The 21,699-nt window shown below is 49.9% G+C and overlaps 1 protein-coding gene across 1 annotated transcript; it reads left to right on the top strand.

Annotated features, from left to right (window-relative positions):
- The first annotated feature begins 1,351 nt into the window (after positions 1-1,351).
- CA6 (carbonic anhydrase 6) lies at positions 1,352-21,377 on the top strand. The gene is made up of 8 exons (XM_058719212.1): positions 1,352-1,489; positions 3,395-3,574; positions 11,182-11,330; positions 12,262-12,354; positions 15,516-15,585; positions 17,686-17,843; positions 18,768-18,891; positions 20,951-21,377. Exons 1-8 carry the CDS (start codon positions 1,411-1,413, stop codon positions 21,049-21,051), a joined length of 954 nt encoding a protein of 317 aa, XP_058575195.1. The 5' UTR covers positions 1,352-1,410; the 3' UTR covers positions 21,052-21,377.
- The last annotated feature ends 322 nt before the right edge of the window (positions 21,378-21,699 follow it).

The raw sequence follows: 21,699 nt of genomic DNA, 5'->3' as shown, positions 1-21,699 counted from the left end.
GCACCCCTCCCCCCTGCCTCCCCCGCTCTGGCTGCGCACCCCCAGCTGCCATGACCTCTCCGACTCCCTCTGTGCTCCCTCTTGCCCAGAGCCCTGCTTCAGTTTCCCAAGAAAAACACTCAGAGCCTCGGTTTGTGATCTTCAGCGGCTACCCTTGCGGTCTTTGGCCCAGGTGGGGTTTCATGGGACCTACGAGGTGGCCCTCTCGACGGGGCCGGACGCGACTCACTTTGTGGCGACTGGAGCGTGGGTTTCCAACCTCTGAAAATATGCAAGAAAGTTCCATGAAGTTGGGGCGGGGGGCTGAGTCCTTCACTTTTACTTCCGGGTCCCTCTCTGGCAGGCCGGCCGGCCATCCTACGTCACTTTCTTCGTATATGGAGGGGTCTGGTAGACAAGGTAACCAGGCCTAATTCCCGCTGCCACACTGCCGTCCGGGATCCCCGGCCCCCAGGGACGAGGGCGTGGAATGCGCTTGGGGGGGGGGTGGGGGGGTTGGCTCTCCTCTGCAGAACAAGACGGACCCTCGTACCTGGCCAGCAAGCGGGGACGCTGCCTGCCCCGTGTGTGGGAAACACTGGCCTGTCAGCAGGTGTAAACTCAGAAGTTTCTCCCTCAGCCAGTTTCAAGGACGGTTTGCCCAAGTGGACACTTGGAGGGGTCAGGCGCTGGGCCAATCCAACACGTGTGGGTGTGACCGAGCACACTGCGGCCGTCAGGACAAATGCTCCCCACGGAGACACACGGACGCCCGGGCTAGCGCGAAGGCCCGAAGGCACACAAGGGGACGTGGCCTACGGGTGATCCGAGCGCGAGCAGGAGGGCACAAGGGGCCTCCGGGTAGGACTCTCAGGTCCACGTCCAAACATGGAGGGGCTGGCGGGGCCTCCAAGGTCTGCAGCGGCGGCAGCCTGTGTGGACCGCCGAGGAAGGGTAGGAAATACCAAGCGGAACCCGGCCGGGCTTTCCCGGCCCTGGGGATGGCCCTCACCCGTTCCCAGAGCCCCGCGTGCCAGGAGCAAGGGCACAGGAAGTGCCATTGTCCCGGGAAATCCTCCCCATCCTGCTTCCCTCTGCCTTGGGCCTTTTCCCTCTCCTGTGGTGGCTCATCCACAAAGGGCGCACTGTGTGGCCCTTCAAGTGAGTTGTCATAAGTTAGGGCATTGAACAACCAAAGCCGTGGGCTAACCGCTCGTGGTGATGACGCCAGCGGGGATCGGGCAAGGTCAGGCCACACCACCTGGCCCAGTCAACCAAGTCACAAGGGCCATTGTGGGAAGGCGTTATTGTTTTAGTGGGTGCAGCAGAGGTAGGTCAATCAACCAGACTCGGTAAATTGTTATTGACAGTTTCTGAGTGTTTAAAAGAAGAGCGTCCCCTGCATCAGCCTGATTCCAGACCTGCGGCTCCATGGCGGCCTTCCTACCCCTGCTGGCTCTGCTCTTCCTGGGGGCCCGGGCCCAGCATGGCTCCCAGTGGACCTACTCAGGTAAGCCTGCGCCTCGGGGGCTGTGCACTTCCTCGCTACCCTCACCCCTGCTGGGGTTGCCCTTCAAGGCTACGGAGAGCACCCTGAACCCAGAACCCCCGATTAGGACAAGAGGAATTCGCTTTCCCTTCCCGGACCCCCACATCGTCTGCAGGTGCTTTGCTTTAGAACCTTTTCCGGCCACAGCGCTGGTTGGAGAGCCCTCTGACTGCAAAGCCCTTTGCTCTCTCCGTCTCTGCATGTGGAAAATGAAGTTGTGAGGGCTCCCTGCGGCCTCACAGAGGGTGTGAGGGTTTGCGAGAGCTTTCTTCGTGGGGAGCTCGTGGTAGGAGGTTCACCCAAAACATCTCCACTTTGCACAGTCCCCAGGCTGCCGCCTCCCAGTTGCCGTGGGCCTGCTGAGACCCAAATCTGCACATCTGGACACGAAACGTTCCTCCCACGGGGCACTGAGGAGAGCTCCTGCCCGTGCCCCCCCTTTTCTGCACTGCACCGAGGGATGGGGCTCTGGACGGCCTTCAGGGTCGCTGGCAGACCTACTCTGCACACGGTGCCCCCAGCTTCAGGCACAGGGAAAGCATACATTCGGGGTGGATGTATGTCTGTTAGGTCAAGGGGAACAGAATTAGAGACGTCATGGGAGGCTCAGAAAGTCCAGCTTCAGAGGGCAGAGCGACCCCCTCTGACCAACCGCCCCGCTCTGGGGCAGAGAAGTCCCCGGGCTCCTTGGTACTCGGGGTGGTTCAGAAGGACAAGCAAGGGGGAGAATTCCAACAGGCAGGTCTTGTCCTTCCCAGTCTCAGCCCAGCCTCTGAGACTGGGGGCCTTCTGGAAAGCCATCAGGGGCCCAGGAGCGCTTGGGATGGCTACTTCAAATGCCTTTTGGGAATACTCAGAAAGCCACAACACTGCTAGGGACAAGGGCCCCAAAGCCTTTTGATTCATGTGGTGGGGGAGGGGGGCTGTGCTGGGGACCTCTGGCCATGATCTTGGCATCCTGCCTCTAGGAAAGAATTGCTTAAATGTTGGTTTATAGTATTAAATAAAGAGCAGAGAAATAAAAACTTGACTTTCCTGTATATTGCAAAACCAAGAGGCTGGGAGCGGCCCCTGATGCAAACGGCTTCCTTAAAACAAGCCACGCCCCCGCCCCCTGCAGCCACCGGGTAAGGTGGGGAGAGAGCTTGGATTCCCAACTGCAAGTGGGCGGGTATGAACAGGACACACGGGGACCCCCGTCCCCTGGCAATGACTAGCTTTCTTCCTTCTCTCCCCTAGAATTATATTACCCACCTCAAAAAAGATACATTTCCTTACTTTGATTTTTTTTTTTTTTTTTCACCTCATCACTTCGGTCATCTTTGAACCTGATGCTTTCTTTCCCTTCCTGCCCTGAATCCATAGAGGTCTTTACCATCCTGGGACCCAATGACAGGGGTTGGAGCGGGTAAACAGGTGGGCGGTCCTGCGGGGGGGGGGGGGGGAGGGAACTGCACTATTGTTGGGGGAGGGGAAGGAAAACTGTGCCATTGGGAGCAAATGGAGAAAGGACCCCTAAAGTAACACAGCAATGCCAAGCCCAGGGAGACTTCCAGAGCATTTATTAGCGTATTCCCATTCCAGGGGGGAACTAAAGCTATATAATAAAGACTTTCATTGTTTTTCTAAGCCCTGACTCTCTTCTCGGGGCCAATGACTGAAACAGGGGAGGAGTTCAAAGCCCCCCAGACAGCAGGCCCCCCAGAGACGACTTTGACGATGCCCCTCTTCCCTCCATCTGGAGGCCAGGCTCTGCTTTCTAGAAGGCAGACCTCTGGCCTTGATCCTGGCCTCTTGATGGGCGGACCCTGCTGTGAACTGAGCCCCTCAAAGAGCTGTGACCCCTTTGGCTCTCTCCTGTCGCAGAGGGGGCACTGGACCAAACACAGTGGTCGAAGGAGTACCCCAGCTGCGGGGGGAGGAGACAGTCACCCATCGACCTGCAGAGGAGAAACGTTCAGTACAACCCCTCCCTGAAGGCTCTGAACCTGACAGGCTACAAATCCCAGGGGGGCCAGTTCCCCATGACCAACAACGGCCACACAGGTAAGGGGCAGGTGGCTGGGTGTGGTCCACGGGCACTGGGCAGAGGGAGCAGGTGCCAGATGATAGGGTGGCCCACGCGGAGATGTAGCACAGGCTGGGAGCTGGGGCCACGGTGGGGCCGGGGGGGTGGGGGGCGGGGGCTGTCCCCAAGCTGCACAGCAGGGCCTCTGTCTTTTGCCTCAGCTCCTGGCTGGCTCCTTCCTTCTGCATTAGCCTCTCCCCAAGCTCACTCTGGCCCAGCCAGCGAGAACTCCAGCCAATGGAGACAGTGCTGCTGAGGCCACTGACCCGCCTGTGTGTTCTCTTGATCTGTGCGCTGGTCTGATTTTCCATATTTCCTGTATTGAGTCTGATGGGCCCAAAATGTCTGACAATTGGGCCAGTCAGTATTTCTCAGAGGTTTAAAAAGGAAGAAGCTTGGGGCACCAGGGTGGCTCAGTCGGTTAAGCGTCTGACTTTGGCTCAGCTCGTGATCTCACAGTTCATGGGTTCAAGCCCCATGTCGGGCCCTGTGCTGACAGCTCGGAGCCTCGAGCCTGCTTCGGATTCTGTGTCTCCCTCTCTTTCTGTCCCACCCCTGCTCACACTCTGTCTCTTTCTGTCTCTCAAAAGTGAATAAACATTAAAAAAGATTTGTTTAATAAAAAGAAGAAGGTTTTGTATTCTATTCCCTTCCAGGAAGGGGGTGGAGGTCAGACAGGAAAAGTCTGGCCTGAGTCTTGGGGACCCCCACTTCAGAAGCCTGGACTGGACAGCTGTAAAACCCATTGCTTTCTGTTTACTGAACACCCTGTTTTGATTTTCCAAGGGGGCCCATCTCCTCTGAGCCTCCCACCCCCCACAGAGGGCATCGTTTGGGGTGGAGGCCAGAGGCCTTGGGAGGCCGAAGGACTTAAGGTTATGCAGTCTCTGGTGGCTGAGCCAGACCCAGACCCTGGAAGCCTGGCCCCTCCCCACATCCTCCTCGGACACCTCCCCTCCACCTTCTCCACCCCCCCCTCCGGGCTGGGCCAATTTACTGCCCACCCGCTTAGGTGCGTGGGTCACAGGACTTATATCTCCTGTTTGCACAATTGAGAAGATAAACCAGCTGCCCTTGATGAGACTGGTGAACACAGGAGAACACAGGTCTGTGAAAGGCCTCGGGTACACGTGGCCTGGATCACTGAACTCCACAAATAATTCACGAAAGCCTCATTTTATCATTAATGACAAGCTCCTGCTTCCAGAGTTAGCTCTGAAGCTTCCAGCAGGTTGGCCACCAGGAGCTTCGGCTGCTCTCTTTGCCCTCGATGAAGAGGGGACACAGGTGGCAGCTGAAGGCAGGGGAGAAGCTTGGTTGACGCACCAGGATAGCCAGCCAGGGGTATCGCGGGATCGAGCGCCCCCGCTGGTACCTGGGCTGTTCCTGCTACATGCCTGCTGTGCAGGGCTCTGTGCTGGGGATCCGGGAGAGGGGAGGTGTTAGAAGACCCCAGCTTCCCAGGGCCTTGCGGTGACTGGTGGCTTCCTCCTCCCGGTTTGGAGAGGGCCCTGGGCCTTCCTCCGATGGACTGCGCCGGGCTTTCTGGAAGCTGGAGGCCTGTAGGGTCCCCAAGCTACCCGACATCATATCAAAGGTATGGGAGCGCACTCACAGCTCACATCACTTAGATTTTTTTTAACGTATTTTGAAAGATTTTCAGAACTCTTTACAATTGCTTATACATTTTCAGCAAGCTCCAAGCTTCAAGAATTCTACGGAAGGAAAAAAACCCCTAATCGACAAATTTTCAAATTTAATAACATTTGATGAATAAGTTTAACAGTAAAGGTGGTATGATATACTTAAACAGTTATTAATTTGGGGCGCCTCAGTCGGTTAAAGCGTCCGGCTGTGGCTCAGGTCGTGATCTCACGGTTCGTGGGTTCGAGCCCAGTATCGGTCTCTGTGCTGACAGCACAGAGGCTACAGCCTAGAGCCTGCTTCAAATTCTGTGTCTCCCTCTCTCTCTGCTCCCCCCACCCCCTGCTCATGCTCTGTCTCTTTCTGTCTCTCAAAAATAAATAAACATTATAAGAAAATTTATTAATTTTGATTTTGTAGGGTTCTTTTTATATCTTGGACCTAAGATATAAAATATAATATCTTAATATAAATAAATATATATATTGTATGTATGATATATGTATTATGTATAACATGTTATATATAATATAAATAATATTTATATAATTTATAAAATATAAATTATTTATATTATAATATAAATGTCCTGATCTGAGGTTTATCTTCTATATTTATATAGAATTATATTTGTAAGTAAATTATTATATCTAGATTATATTTATACTACAAATAATACAAATAATAATTGCTATAAATAATAATAAAAATATAATGATAATAATGATAAATAATTATAATAATGATGATGATATAATAATGATAAATAATAATGACATAAATAAAAATATATTTATATATACATATTTTTTATAGACTTCATTTATTTTAGGGCAGTTTTTTTTTTTTTTTTTTTTTTTTTTTAATTTTTTTTTTTTCAACGTTTTTTATTTATTTTTGGGACAGAGAGAGACAGAGCATGAACGGGGGAGGGGCAGAGAGAGAGAGGGAGACACAGAATCGGAAACAGGCTCCAGGCTCCGAGCCATCAGCCCAGAGCCTGACGCGGGGCTCGAACTCACGGACCGCGAGATCGTGACCTGGCTGAAGTCGGACGCTTAACCGACTGCGCCACCCAGGCGCCCCTATTTTAGGGCAGTTTTAAGTTCATAGCAAAATTAAGTGGAAAGTACAGGGATTTCTCATGTATCCCCTGCCCCTACATAATTGTCTCCCCCATGACCAATATCACTCACCAGAATGGTGCATTTTTTTCCCCAAGGATAAACTGACCTTGACACATCACAATCACCAGCAGTCCATAACCTACCTTAGGGGTCACTCTTGGTGTTATACATCCTATGGGGTTGAACAAATGTAGGATGACATGTATTCCTTATGATAGTATGATGTAGTGTTTTCATGGCCCTAATTACCCTCTGTGCTCTGCCTGTTCCTCTCTCCCCCCGCTGCCGCCCTTGACAACCCCTGATCCTTTTGCTGTCTCCACAGTTTTGATTTTTCTAGAATGTCATGTGGTTGGAATCCTACAGTGTGTAGCCTTTTCAGATTGGCTTCTTTCACTTAGCAATGCGGTTCCTCCGGGTCTTTTCATGACTGGATCGATAGCTCATTGTTTGTTTTTTTTTTTTACCATTGAGTAATGTCCCATTGTCTGGATGGACATCTTGGCGTCTTTCAAGTTTCAGCAATTATTATGAGTAAAGCTGCTATAAACATCTATGTGCAGATGCATGGACATAAGTTTTAACTCCATTGGGGAAATACCAAGGAGCATGAGTACTGGACTGTATGGTAAGAATGGGTTTAGCTTTGCAAGAAACTGCCAAGCAGTCTTCCCAAGTGGCTGCACCATGTTGCATTGAGTGAGTGAGCAATGACTTCCTTCTCCACATCCTACCAGCATTTGGTGGTGTCGGTGTTCTGGCTTATGGCGGTTCTAACAGGCGTACAGAGGTACCCCATTGTTGTTCATTTGTGTTTCCTTGATGACGTACAAGGTGGAGTTTCTCTTCACAGGACTTAGTTGCCATCTGTATATGTTTGGTGACGTGTCTATTAAGGTCTCTGGCCCATTTTTTATCAGGTTTTTTGTTTTTAATTTAATTTAATTATTTTATTTTATTTTATTTTACTTTATTTTATTTTATTTTATTTTATTTTATTTTATTTTATTTTATTTTATTGTTTTAGAGAGAGAATCTTAAGCAGGTTCCATACCCAGCAACACGGGGCTCGATCTCATTCACAGAATAGAAGTTTTGGATTTTAATGGAGTCCAGCTTGTCGATTATTTATCTCATGGATCCTGTCTTTGGTGTCGCCTCGAAAAAGGCATCACCACCCCCATGGTCATCTAGGTTTTCTCCTGTGTTATCGTCTAGGAATTTTATAGTTTTGCATTTTACATGTAGATCTATGGCCCATTTTGAGTTAACTTTGGTGATGGGTGGAAGGCCTGTGTGTAAATTCATTTCTTTGCCCGTGGATGTCCAGTACTTCCGGCACCATTTAACGAAGAGACTCCACTCTATTGTCTTTGTTCCTTTGCTAGAGATCAGTTGAGTATATTTATGCGGGTCTATTGCGGGCCTCTCTATTCTATTCCATTGATCTATTTGTCTATTCTTTTGCTAATACTACCTTGTATTGATTATTGGTCCTCCAGCATTGGTCTTCTTCGACATTGAGTTGGCTATTCTGGGTCTCCTGCCTTTCCATGCAAACTTTAGAATCAGTTTGTTGAGAGCCACAAAATAACTTGCTGGAAATTTGACTGCATCGAATCCATAGATCACGTTGAGAAGAGCTGACACCTTGACAGCGTCAAATGTTTCTACGCAGGAACATAGACTATCTCTCCCTTTATTTATTCTTTGATTTCTTTCATCAGAATTTTTGTAGATTTCATATAGAGATCTCGTACACACTTTGCTAGATTTATATGTAATTTAATGTTGGGGAGTGCTAACATAATTGCTATTGTGCTTTTAATTTCAAATTCTACTCTATATTTACATTTTTTAAAAGTTCATTTATTTATTCAAGTAATCTCTACACCCAACACAGGATTCGAGCTCATGACCCTGAGATCAAGAGTCGCACACTCTTCCAACTGAGCCAGCCAGGCGCCCCTATATTTACATTCTTATGTACCTCATCTTTTATTATTAGAGTCAACAGTCATAAAATTATATGCCAGTAAAAATAAATTGAAAACACGCTTGGCTATGGAAACAACCTTAAACTGCTACAAAAGTTTCTAAAGCTCATTCTCACTTTCTTTAGTTGTGAACTAGCTACAGTTGGAGGACCAGTACTCACTGATTAATATATATATCTACTTATCTTTATCTCTATTTTTTAGCCCCCCAAATATATATTCCTAGGCTCAAGAAAAGCTTACAGGCCTGAGGCACTGGGCCTCTAGTGTTCAGTGGGAAAAGCAACACTGTTCTCTTCATAGGTACTACCAGTCACTCTGTTTGGTAGGCTCCTTCAGGGGAGGATGATCTCTCATTCTTCCTTCTAGCTCAGTACATGGCACAGAGCCTGACGTAGATCAGATGCTCCTGAGGGGAAAAGACTTCCGTGCGAAAGGACAAATCCCCAAGTCGGCGCCCACGAGTGCCGCACGGTTCTCAGTAGGTTCTGACTTCCTAAGGCTGCGGGGAGCAGGGCTGGTTTCGTCGTTGGAAAACAAAAACAAAAACCCCTTTCATTTTGAAATAGTTTGAGACTAGAAACATTGCAGAAATAGTACAGAGTTCCCATATCCCCTTCTCCCACTTCTCCTAATATTTAAAAAAATGTTTGTTTATTTAGTGAGAGAGAGGGAACACATGTGAGCAGGGGAGGGGCAGAGAGGGAGAGAGGGAGAGAGAGAATCCCAAGCAGGCTCCACGCCGTCAGCTCAGAGCCCAAGTTGGGGCTCGAACCCACAAACCATGAGATCATGCCCTGAGCCTAGATCAAGAGTCAGCTACTTAACTGGCTGGGCCACACAGGTGTCCCCCCACTTCCCTTGATATTAACATCCTAGAAACTTACTACCTTGAAACGACATGATTAACTACTTAGATGGACCCATGTGAATTTCATCCCATTCTCATCGATGTCCTCTTTCTGGCCCAAGACCTAATCCAGGATCTCACATTCTACGTGGCCGTCATGTGTCCTTAGTCTCCTCCAACTGGGGTCGGTTCCTCAGTGTTTCTTTGACCTTCGTGGCCTTGACCCTTGGCTGTCCTTTCTTGAGCACAGAAAATGCTCAGATCACATGGCTTTCCTGGCCCGATAAGAACCTGGTTGAATTAGTTTCCAGTAAAGAAGAACAACTTTTGCTAAAAGTTACATCGATTTTCAGAATCTGGAAAGTTCAGCGAGTTGATTTTTGGGGACACAGGTATTTGGTCTCACCTTTTCAAAGGTGCAGGGACATGCTCTGAGTTGCTGCCATTTTCTGATCCAGCCTGTGTGATCCTGTTGATAAAACCTGAGGAGCAAAACACTCTGCAGGGAATCGTGTTTTGGGGAAACATATGTGTTGGGAGCTTTGGTATTGCTCACATGGGGCTAACGGCCAGTTGGAAAGCTCTGGCCTGGTCGTCTGCTTTCCAATCTCTCGGCAGATGAATTTGTACGTCTTCTTTTGTCTTATTTATTTATTTTGAAAATATTTTTTAAGAGTTTCTTTATTTTGAGAGAGAGAGAGAGAGCTTGAGCACGAGTGGGGGAGGGGCAGAGAGAGAGGGAGAGAGAGGGAGAATCCTAAGCAGGCTTCACTCCGTCAGCATGGAGCTCGAACTCACGAACCATGAGATCATGACCTGAGCCGAAGTCAGACACTTAACCGTCTGAGCCACCCAGGCGCCCCTGTACATCTTCTTTTAAAGGCTCTTCTGTTTTTTTTCTTTTCACGCGAGCATTGATTTGGAGGCAGGCCACATTTTAAGCACTAAATACAAAGTACCTGCTCTGCCCAAGGGCATGTGAAAATCTTTGGGGCCAGATTCCAGCTTTACAGCATGTGAACTTAATCACAGCTCCCTGCTGCTTTCGGCAATTTGGAAGGAAAGAAGGGGACATTTGACAGACATCAAACACCTAATCTTTCCTCTTTTTAAAAAAAATTTTTTTTTTGAGAAAGAGAGAGACAGAGCAGGAGTGGGGAAGGGGCAGAGAGAGAGGGAGACAGAATCCGAAGCAGGCTCCAGGCTTCCAGCTGTCAGCACAGAGCCCGACGCGGGGCTCGAACTCACAAACCTTGAGACCATGACCTGAGCCAAAGTCGGAGGCCCAACCCACTGAGCCACCCAGGTGCCCCAGATTTTCTTTTCTTTTTAAAGTGTATTTATTTTGAGAGAGACAGAGAGAACATGAGCGGGAGAGGGGCAGAGCGAGAGGGAAAGAGAATCCCAAGCAGGCTCCGTGCCATCTGTCAGCACAGAGACCCATGTGGGACTTGAACTCATGAACTGTGAGACCATGACCTGAGCCGAAACCAAGAATCAGATGCTCAACTGACTGGGCCACCCAGGTGCCCCCAGGATGAGGATTTTAAGCACCTCAGCCCAGCCTCACAATAGCATTCTGGGTAGTAAAAGGCATGAAACTAGTCTCAAGAGGCCCCCCCTTCCTATACCTACACTGTGGGGAAATTCCAAGATGGTCTAGAAGTGGAGAGTGGAATTCTGGTTTCTGTGCCCACTGGCCACGTTTATTCAGGGCCTCCCCCCTTCCCCGGGTTGACAAGCTGGCCCTGCCCCTGACCTCTGGCTCTGGGTAAGAAGGTGTGTGCCTTCCCGATCTCCCATCCTGCCCTGTGTGCCAGCTGCCTCCTCCCCGTGGGTGACCCCGCTCACGGCGTTCTAAGCCACCAGAGTACTGGCTTGCCCCATGAGTAGGCAGGTGGCCAGGGGAGCTCCCTGACTGGTGCATCCCCCTCTCCACCACTTGCGGCCTTCACTTTCTCCCCTAGTGCAGATCAGCCTGCCCCCCACCATGCGCATGACGGCCGCCGATGGCACCGAGTACATAGCCAAGCAGATGCACTTTCACTGGGGTGGCGAGTCCTCAGAGATCAGCGGCTCCGAGCACACCATCGATGGGATCAGATATGTGGCCGAGGTACTGTGAGGACCCGGGCCGGGCCCTCTTTCCCTCAAACCCCACCGTCGCTTTCCTTAGCCAAAAAGACTGTGTCCTGGTGACAGTCAAGTCACTATAAGGTTGACTTTATTTTTCTTTCATTTGTAACTATTCACTGATGCTGTTCTGTGTCAGCGGTTCAGGCAGGGTCCCCGGCTCACGGAACCTACAGCAGGGTAGAGGTTTACAGCCCACAGGATGGGGCCAGCCTTCTTTGGTTTTAGCCCAATTTTTTTCTTCCTTTTTTTTTTTTAATGTTTTTTTTTGTGGGATGTGATCTTTAAATTTTATTGATTGATTGATTGATTGATTGATTGCATAAGCTGGGGAGAGGGGCAGAGGAAGAGAGAGAGAGAGGGAGGGAGGGAGAATCCCAAGTAGGCTCCATACTCATCATGGAGCTGGACACAAGGCTCAGTCCCATGACCTTGGGATCATGATCTGAGCTGAAATCAAGAATTGGACTCTCAACCCACTGAGCACCCAGGTGCCCACGTTTCAGCCGAATTTCTAGATTTTCAGGGCTCTCTCTCTTGTGTAGATTTGTCCTGAGGATGATGACAGGTTTACAGTGTCCTCCAGGGCAAGGTGATTCATGCCCTCTCTCAAGAGAACCCACACAAGCCCTTTGGACGTTACCAGCTTGTCTGCTTGGAGGGAGGTGGGGTCAGGGAAATGCCCTTGAGTTGCCCTTGAATTGATCTCCCCAGATCCCACTCATGCTCTTTCCATTCTTGGAGAACTTTCTGGTCTTGGTAGATCTCATACCCCGGTGGGGGAAAGTCAGAGTTGTTCATGTGGGACAGGTTGAGGCCTTGGGTGGAGCATCTTTCTTTTCGCTCCTCCCTAAAAACCTGAGGCATTTGAAGTCTACACAAACTGCCCTTGACTTAGCCTTTTTTTCTCACAGGTTCATATCGTTCACTACAATTCTAAATACAAGAGCTATGATATAGCCCAGAGCGCACCGGATGGCTTAGCTGTGCTGGCAGCCCTCATCAAGGTAGGCTGAAACTACACGTGTGAAGTCATTGATTGGTGTCCAAAGTATTAAATGTAGACAAAGGGTCTTCCTTCCAGCCCCTCCTCATCTATTTCTAAGCTCATCACTCTTGGAAGCACTGATTCAATGAACATCTACCCTTTTCCAGCCCTTGCTTACAGTCAGTGTTCCTTTTGTGTCACCAATCTTGGGGACCTTGGATAAGTCAGACAAATGACTTAAAAGACCTAGGATCACAGCACAGTTGACTAGACATAAACTGGTCTGATGGCAAGAGGAAACCAGCAACCTGCCAGATAAAGGCAATACCTCTGCTTTTCTCAGAATGTCTGGAGGTCAGGACTTGTGGCTAGGTGGCAAGAAGTGGTCAGTGAATTCAATTTCCACCCAAACAAGTATTAAGTTGGATGAAATTGTCAAAAACAACCATATCCCTGCTCTGGAAGTGGACCAAAGGAAAACAACAAATTGAGGCATTTTTTCTGTGAAAAATGGCTAGAATTTTGAGTAAGAACACTGGGGCCATTCCTATCCCCACCCTCCAGCTTGGTCAGAAAGGTAGGTTTGGTTTTTTTATATAATTTTTTTAATGTTTACTTAGTTTTGAGAGAGAGACAGAGTGTGAGTTGGGGAGGAGCAGAGAGAGAGGGAGACACAGAATCTGAAGCAGGCTCCAGGCTCTGAGCTGTCAGCACAGAGCCCGATGCGGGGCTCAAACCACGAACCATGAGATCATGACCTGAGCTGAAGTCGGATGCTTACCGACTGAGCCACCCAGGTGCCCCGGTCAGAAAGGTAGTTTTATTGGGGCAGGCTGGACAGGAGAACCAGCAGCTTCACTGCCTGGGGGTGAGGGACTCACTTGACTTGGAGTAGAGTTGAAAACCCATGCCCCAGGGCATTATCAGCAAAAGCAGCAAGCTTGATAGAAAAGACAGAAAACAGAGGGAAATTTGCAGCTCTGGCAGTCTGAGGGTGTAGTCCTAGTTGGGGTGAGTGGTAAGTGACAGACTAATCAGAAATTTAATGGGAGATCCTGGAAATGAGAGAGCCACAGAAGGCTGTGTAAGCTTCCCAAGATGGCCTGAGAGAAAGTAAAGACTGAGTCTGACCTGATGACTGGCTGAACTTTGAATGTGCTTCTCAAATCGCACACAGATCCATCAGCAGAGGGTGCAAATCTTCTGGGCCCGAGGGGTTTGGGCACAACCTCTGCTACAATCGTGGACTGACCACAAAGCTATGCCGATGCTAGGTGGTCCCTAGAGACCCCAAGGAATCCAGGCTAAATATAAAATTTAAGAACTGAGCAGAAGTGACGCCTGGCTGGCTGAGTTCATACAGCATGCGAGTCTTGACCTCAGGTTCATGAGTTCAAGCCCTGAATTGGGTTCTATGCTGGGCATGAAGCCTACTTTAAAAAAAAAAAGGGGGTGTCTGGGTGGCTCAGTTGGTAAAGGGTCTGACTCTTGGTTTCGGCTCAGGTCATGTTCTCACGGTTTCGTGAGTTCCAGCCCTGTATTGGGCTCTGTGGACAGTGCAGAGGAGGGATTCTCTCTTTCTCTCTGCCCCTCCCCTACTCATGCTGTCTCTGTCTCTCTCAAAATAAATAAACAAGCTTAAACATTTTTTTAAAAAAAGGAAACAAGTCATTGGAAGGCCATGGAATGACTGTCAACCAGGAATTGTATACCCAGCTAAACATCCTTCAATAGTGAAGTGATACAAAGACATTCCCAGGTAAAGGAAAACTGAGATAATTCTGAAGGAGTATTACAGAAAATCCTTCTGGCTGAAAGAAAATGACATCAGACAGTAACTCAAATCCACAAAAAGAAATGAAGAATGCTGGAAATGGTAAATATGTAGGCAAATATAAAAGACTGTATACATGTATTTTTGTCTTGTCTTTAAAAAATTTCTTTTAGGAGCACTTTGGTGGCTCAGTCGGTTAAACATCTGGCTCTTGATTTCAGCTCAGGTTGTGATCTCACGGTTCGTGGGTTCAAGCCCTGCATCAGGCTCTGTGCTGACAGTACGGAGCCAGCTTGGAATTCTCTCCCTCTCTCCCCCCCTCTCTCTCTACCCTCCCCCTGCAACTCATGCTGTCTCTGTCTCTCTCAAAATAAAGAAACTTAAAAAAAATTAAAAATTAAAAAAAAAAATGATTGTTTAAAGCAATCATTATACTACTTATTGTTGGGTTCATGATGTAGGGTCAACAGTAGCCTCCTGCTATGTCACCCTGCCTATGTCATTCACCTCTTTCACCTCGTCACGTAGGATTTTATCATCTCACATCATCACAAGAAGAGTGAGTGCAGGTACTAAGATACTTTGAGAGAAAAAGACTACATTACAGGGGAAGAAGAATCGATCAACACCACTGACTGAAGAGAACCATTGAAAATTCACCTTTTTCGCCAGAAGCAATTTTTCTGACTTCTTTTTATAGATTTTTAAAGTTGATTTATTTATTATTTTGAGGCATGGGCAGAGAGAGAGGGAGAGAGAAAGAATCCCGAGCAGGCTCTGAGCTCTCAGCGCAGAGCCCGACTCAGGGCTCGATCTCACAAACTGTGAGATCATGACCTGAGCCGCGATCAAGAGTCGGATGCTTAACTGACTGAGCCGCCCAGGTGCCCCAGCAACTTTTCTGACTTTTAAAAAGTCAACAGCCGTACAAAAAAAATAGTGACCTGGCAGTGGGCAGAATCGGAGCAGCTTTCCCGTGGACAGACGACTGTCCTCGGCTCAGTCACAAGTCTTGAGGATGAAGAAGCAAGCACATGGGACCAAGCAAGCCCTGTTCACTACAGTGAACCCTCCTGAGGTTGACCCTGCCCAAACAGAGTCACTGGGGGTATCGTTACCCCATTCCCCGAGGGCCTCACCTGTCACCGCCGAGAAGCTCTTTCTCTGGAAGTTGCCAAAATGCTTCAGCCTGTGTCCCTGGAAGAGACTAGCGAGCCCAGGCAGTTGGTGGCAAAGAGCAGCCAGATTATCTGTCCCAACACAAGTGGGCAGATGGATGAGCTGCCTCCTCCTTGCCCTTGAGGCTTGTCCACCCCGCAGGGCCACCGAACGGCTGGGTGGGCGGAGACCGTACCAGATGGAGGTCCCTTCTCCCTTAGATCGACCACTCTGTGCTTCTCCCACAGGTCGAGGATTACGGTGAAAACACGTACTACAGCACCTTCATTTCTCAGTTGAACAACATCAGGTATCCAGGTGAGGAAAGTCAACAGCGGCCGTGAGGGCACAAGGTGGGGACAGGGTGATACCGGCAGAGAGGGTGGCGCGCGGGTCTTGCCAGGGGAGCGGCCCCTCCCTGGGCAAGGTCCCTCGTCCCAGCAATTCCCGCCATTGGCTCAGGCTGTGAACACCTCCGAGAAGCCTCTGTTCATATGGTCTGCCTGTTGATTCCCGCCCTCGGAGGCTCTGGATGGCCAGGGTGCCACTCGCCAGGGATGTCTTCTCAGTGGCTCTCACCTCTGGCCCCGGCTGGTAGTGACGACCCTGGGCACTAGAGACAGGTCTTTCTTCGCTTCAGGCTGAGAGGCACCTCAAGAGTGAAGTCCCTCCTTGTCAGGCCTGGACACACAGACACGCAGCACTGGTCTCCCTTTCCTCCGCCTCCAGAAGGCAGAATCCTTGTCCGAAGGGCCACCTACCCCTAAAACCTATGACCCGAGCTGCGACCACGTCAGCTGTGGTGCCTTGGTTCTGTGCTTCTGACTTTGACCACGTCTCCCAGACTCCAGCTCCCTGACTTCAGTCCTGACCTCCTGAACCCCAATCCACAGGTCTCCCGTTTGCCCTCCTGTCACCCCTCGTGCCTTTGATCCCTCTTTGCCCGGCTGAGATCCCACCACGGCCAGGATGCTGACAGGCCCCGCATCCTGGCCCCTCCACCCCTCCACGGGCTCACCTGGCAAAGCTCCAGACAAGTCCCGCCTACTCAGAGCCTGTAGCCAAGTGGCTGGATGCAGCTGGACAGACACACAGACATCCGACCGCTGCCATTTTTATTCGTGGCTGCAAAGATGAACATGTACTAACGTGACAGTCAGACACTCACCTTCTTCTTCTTCTTCTTTTTTTTTAGGGTTTATTGTTTTTGAGAGAGAGGGGTGGGGAGGGGCAGAGAGAGAGGGAAAGAGAGAATCCCGAGCAGGTTCTGCACTGTCAGTGCAGAGCCCGATGTGGGGCTCGAGCTCACAAACCATGAGATCGTGACCTGAGCTGAAACCAAGAGTCGGATGCTTAACTGACTGAGCCACCCAGGCGCCCATATGTTTAATTTTTAAAGTATTGTTTTCCATAGCAGCTGCACCATGGTTCTGGAATTCTTGACTAACTTGAATATATTACGGTTATGAAACCAAATCTACGTGCTAGAGCCCTTTAGAAGGTTGTATCTCGAAGTCTTTCCAATAAGACTAAAATTTAGAATTCTTTCGCTTATTCACGGGGTTGTGCACTGCTAGACTCTGAGGTCTTGGTTTAATGAGCCTATTTATGTATATATAAAAACAAAACTCTTTGCCATTAAAAAAATGCAAAATGGAAGGTGAAGACAATGTTAAGCTCAGGGGCTCAGTGTCATTGACACGAACGGAAGAGGGATTCTCTAGATGCTGTGAGGGGTATGGATGCTGGGGAGTCTTCAGACACCCTGCTGAAGCCCCTCTCCCCACTGAAGCCACACCCCAACTGTGGCTGAGCTTGGTTCTCAGATTGTGTGGCAGGATGAGCTCAGCACCGGCGCCCAACGCGGGGCTCGAACCCACGAACCGTGAGATCATGACCTGAGCCGAAGTCGGACGCTCGGCCGACTGAGCCACCCGGGCGCCCCTCTATCCACCCATTTCTAAGCGAGCCCAAACCAAGAGATCTTGAGAATTCTTACTCAGAAACCCCTAGCAGTCGTGATTAATTTCTTTCCTTTATCATAAAGCGTATCCTCTGCTCAGCAGTGGTGACGGCAGTTCACACTCATCGGGACTTGCCTACATGAGAGTTCGATGGCCCCCTTGACCCTCACAGCAATCCGACTGAACATTCCCTTTCCACAGATGAGGGAGCAGCTTTTGAGGAGTCAATGCCCACTGGTGCCACTCATCCGGGAGGAGGCATCTGAGTGGGTCTCTCCCCAGAGTCTTTGCTCTTCCCTTCCGGGAAGTGAAACTGGGGGAATGTCTCCAACGATCAGTTTCTGTGTTCCGCTGAATCGGGGGATTCAGACACGGACAGGTCCGAGCCGGAGCCGTCGACCCCAGGGGCACCAGGGCCCCCTAACATTCCGTTGTCTTCTGTCCCCTCCGTTAGGACAGAGCACAGTTCTGAGTGACCTTGACATTCGGGACATGCTCCCCGAGAACGTGCATCACTATTACAGCTACAAAGGGTCACTCACCACTCCTCCCTGTACTGAGAACGTCTACTGGTTTGTGCTGGCAAGTCCCATCATGTTCTCCAGGGCACAGGTAACACATCGCATCACCCCAGCAAAGTCTCCCCTTTTGACTGCCTGGCTGACAGGCGCGCTCCCCTAAATCTCACCTAACGCCAACACCTGGGCTCCTACGGTGCTCTCCGTGCACAGGGCTACTGTCCTCACCTGTCCCGCCGTGGGCGATCTCACTAGGGCTGTGGCGGAGATGGACAAGTTGAGGGGCCAGAGAGACCAAGGAGCCCCGGTTGAGGTGGCAAAAGGACGGGGACCGGACCCCAGGCAGAGGAGAAGAGCCGTATGGAGAAGGCAAATATTTACTGAGCGTTGCTCCTGCCGGGTACTGTTCTAGGCCCTTGATAGACAAACCCCCGTTTCCACGGGCTAACGGTCCAACTTCATAAATGGCTTTGTGCAAGGACAGCTTCACCGTTAGCTCGTCTCCATGCTCACACACATGCAACCGTTTGGGGAGAAGAGCCGTATCCACCACCTTCTGTTCCCCAGCATAGCGTGGGTGCGTCGTAAATATTTGTTGGGTTAACTAAAGCTTTGCAGAGGCAGAGCTGGCGTTTCCTTCTGGGGTGATGTCCCTCCTCGGGAACAGATATTTCTTTTTCTTAGACTTTTCATTTCCCCAATCCAGGAAAAGGTGGGATACCCTCTTCAAGGATGCCCACCCACAAAAATCTGTTTACTGCTTTCCCTCCTTTCGACTGGTGACCAAATAGTCCTCGAAAACAATGAAAAGAGATTGTTGGAAGAATGGATGGATGGATGGATGGATGGATGGAAGGATGAATGCTCTCCCTGCCACGTGGCAGGATTTGAGATCTTCTCACACCCACTTTATGAGGGTTATATAAATAAATCCAAGCTCTGGTTCCATTGCTAATTATACTCCTTTAAACTACCCGGTAGCTCTTTCCCTCCATAATCCACTTCATGTGGCCTACAGGGTTGGAAGCTAGAGAATTCCATATTGGATCACCGGAACAAGACCCTCCACAATATCTACCGCATGACCCAGCCCCTGAACAACAGAGTGGTGGAAACCAACTTCATGAATCTCCCCAATGAGCGTAAGATCAACTTTTGTTTATCGTCTGCAATTTTTTCAGTCCAGTTGTCTTCCTTCTCTGGGTGGACCCATCTCGTCTGGCAATAGTAGCGGACGGAGCGTCATCTAAAAGGCAGGAGGCTCCGATGGGCCAGTCTATGAAGGGCATGGCCAGACACAGTAGGAGGAGTAAGACGCTTAGCAACATCCAGACACTCCCATAAGAGCGTAGGCTCAAGGTAACCTTATTAAACACAACTCAAATTATTTCCCTCATACCTTTATCTTGGCCTGTTCCCAAGCCCATCCCCAACTCCCACACATTCCCCCAAGGTGGGGTTAACTCGGGCACGGATTGTTTACTACATTTTCTCGGGGATCACACCCCAGACACCAGGGTGCCGGAAGAAGGCATGAGCAGTCCAGCCAACCTGGGACCCTCTAACCCACCGGGTCAGGCTTCTTGGCTCACCTCGCTACTGTGGTTGCAAGAATGCAAATATTCCGCAGTTTTCCCGTCGCTATTTTGTCTGTTTCTCTGTAAAATGGTGCTGAACTATTCCCATTCCCTGAATTCTTGGCCTTTGTAATATATGTCTCCTAATGAATACTGAAACCTTTATATCCTTCTAATAGAATTGGTCTCCAATCAACATTGCCTACTCAGTATTACCCCAACTTTATTTTTAAGTTTATTTATTTATTTAGAAGAAGAGAGAGAGAGAGAGAGAGAGACAGAGCATGAGCAGGGAAAGGGCAGAGAGGGGGAGAGAGAGAATCCCAAGCAGGCTCCACACCTTCAGCGCAGAGCCGGACTCAGGGCCCGAACCCACGAACCATGAGATCGTGACCTGAGCCGAAATCCAGAGTCGGACGCTTCACTGACTGGGCCACCCAGGCGCCCCACTATTACCCCAGCCTTATATGTATCTTTCAAAACTTGTAAATCTCCTTACACGCTCTCCGCTCCCACCAACAGAGGCCCCTTTTTGATTTTGGCTCCATCTTTCCTTACTGGTTCATTGATTGTTTTCTCTTGCACTGCTTTGCCCCTCCAACGATACTGACAGAGGAAGAACGACACCAGTTATAATGATATTTTCCCCCATATTATACTGTATATGATATTAACGGCACCAATTCCTTTTTCCAAAGGGTGGCATCCTCCTTAGTAGGGCCGAACACCAGCAGCCTAGCCAAGGGGGGCATAGACCCACTCATCTAACTCCTTGTTCTAATTTTGCTGTGTTCCCATTTTCCCTAATAAAATGGTACGTGACTCTTGCAACGGGCACACGCAGATTGTATCGTTGCCCACATGCTACGTCTCACATGTTCTTTCCACGAGCGGGGAGTGTCCTTCCAATGTACCCTCAGGAGGGAGCTCAGACGTCTTACATCCTCGCCTCTCTGACCGAGATGCTCCGCGTTGCCGTCTGCCTATGTGTCCGCTGTGCCCACCCTTCTGAGACTGGCTATTCAGGATTATTACTTCAGCTCCCAGTAGATAGTAAGAAGGCTTCTCCCCCTGCCCCCGACCAAGAGACTTGAACAACAGCCCCCCTCTGCTGTTCAGAGAAGAGAACCGCTGTCACGCCCAGCAGTGGTCTCCAGTCAGCCCAGTTGTGTCACCCACCTGACACCTCCTAGTTGTATCTGATCTCACCCCGATGGGTTAATATGATCAACCCATCAATGAACAATGGCCCGACAAAGAAGGTCAGTTACAAAAACAAGATAATGGCCAATAGAGATGTCTCGAAATTCATTTACTAGAAAACACCTCTGTCCCCTTAGGGTAAGGGCTCCTGGGCATCACATGAGAAACCAAGGTCCATGAGTTGGAATCCCCTTCGACATATCACCCCTCAGATTCCGGCAGCTCACAAGCCTAAACTCAGACACAGTGTAGATGCCAGAAGCCAATGGGGTGGGAACATGGAGGGCATTCTAAGGAACCAGACGTCCTTCCCTAAGTGCACGTGTGGGGAGTGGCATCTGGCTGTCCCACGGGCTGTTTTCACGAGGACCGCCAAAGGTTTGACCTTTTTTGTGTTAACTCTTTATGGGATATATTCTAGGTTCTGAGTTCCAGCTTTACCTAACCAAGCTTGACAATAAGCTCGAAAACTTGAAGAGTCTTCTTGAAAAGAAGAAAGCGAAGGAACACCACCAAGAGTAGGGAGCTCGAAGCGTGCGGCGTGCGGGACGAGGCGGACTTCCGCTGAGCCCACGACCCTGCCTGGCTCCGAGAAATTCCGTGTCCGGATCGCACCCTGCCCGAGGCACCTGTCGGGTTTCTGAGTCAGATGGGGGAAACCATTGTCCCCGAGCGGAGGTGAGGTGACGTGAGTCAGACGACACCGAGGGGAACTGACTGGAATAGAAATACGAAGGGATCGGGGCGCTAACCACCTTCCCACCAAAGCCTGCAGGTTTGTCTGTGTAAATTACGAAGCAGCCCAAACTTCCGTGTGGGACTTGGGTGTAATAAAATAACTTTGAGAATTTGTCATTCGAAAAGTTCTCTTTTCTATCCCTTTGTACCACGTCGAGTACCCCTCCCGTGCCCTCCCCGCAGGGACACGGGCGAAGGGACAGAGATCAAGGTAGGAGGGGTTCCGGGAGCAGGATTAGGAAAAAGGAAAGAGAGTCTTACCTTGGGGACTGCTAGCGGGGAGGTCTGGAGCACTGACTGTGATGTGTGAGCAAAAGAAAGAGCGGGCGGGGAGGGGGCGCCAGGGGGGCTCAGTCGGTTAAGCATCCGGCTCTTGACTTCAGCTCAGGTCACGATCTCACGATTCGTGAGATCGAGCCTTGCCTTGGGCTC

Source organism: Neofelis nebulosa, chromosome 2 (assembly GCF_028018385.1).
Source record: "Neofelis nebulosa isolate mNeoNeb1 chromosome 2, mNeoNeb1.pri, whole genome shotgun sequence".
NCBI lineage: Eukaryota > Metazoa > Chordata > Mammalia > Carnivora > Felidae > Neofelis > Neofelis nebulosa.
The sequence above is the reverse complement of the archived record's forward strand: the minus strand, read 5'-3'. Positions and strand labels throughout refer to the sequence as shown.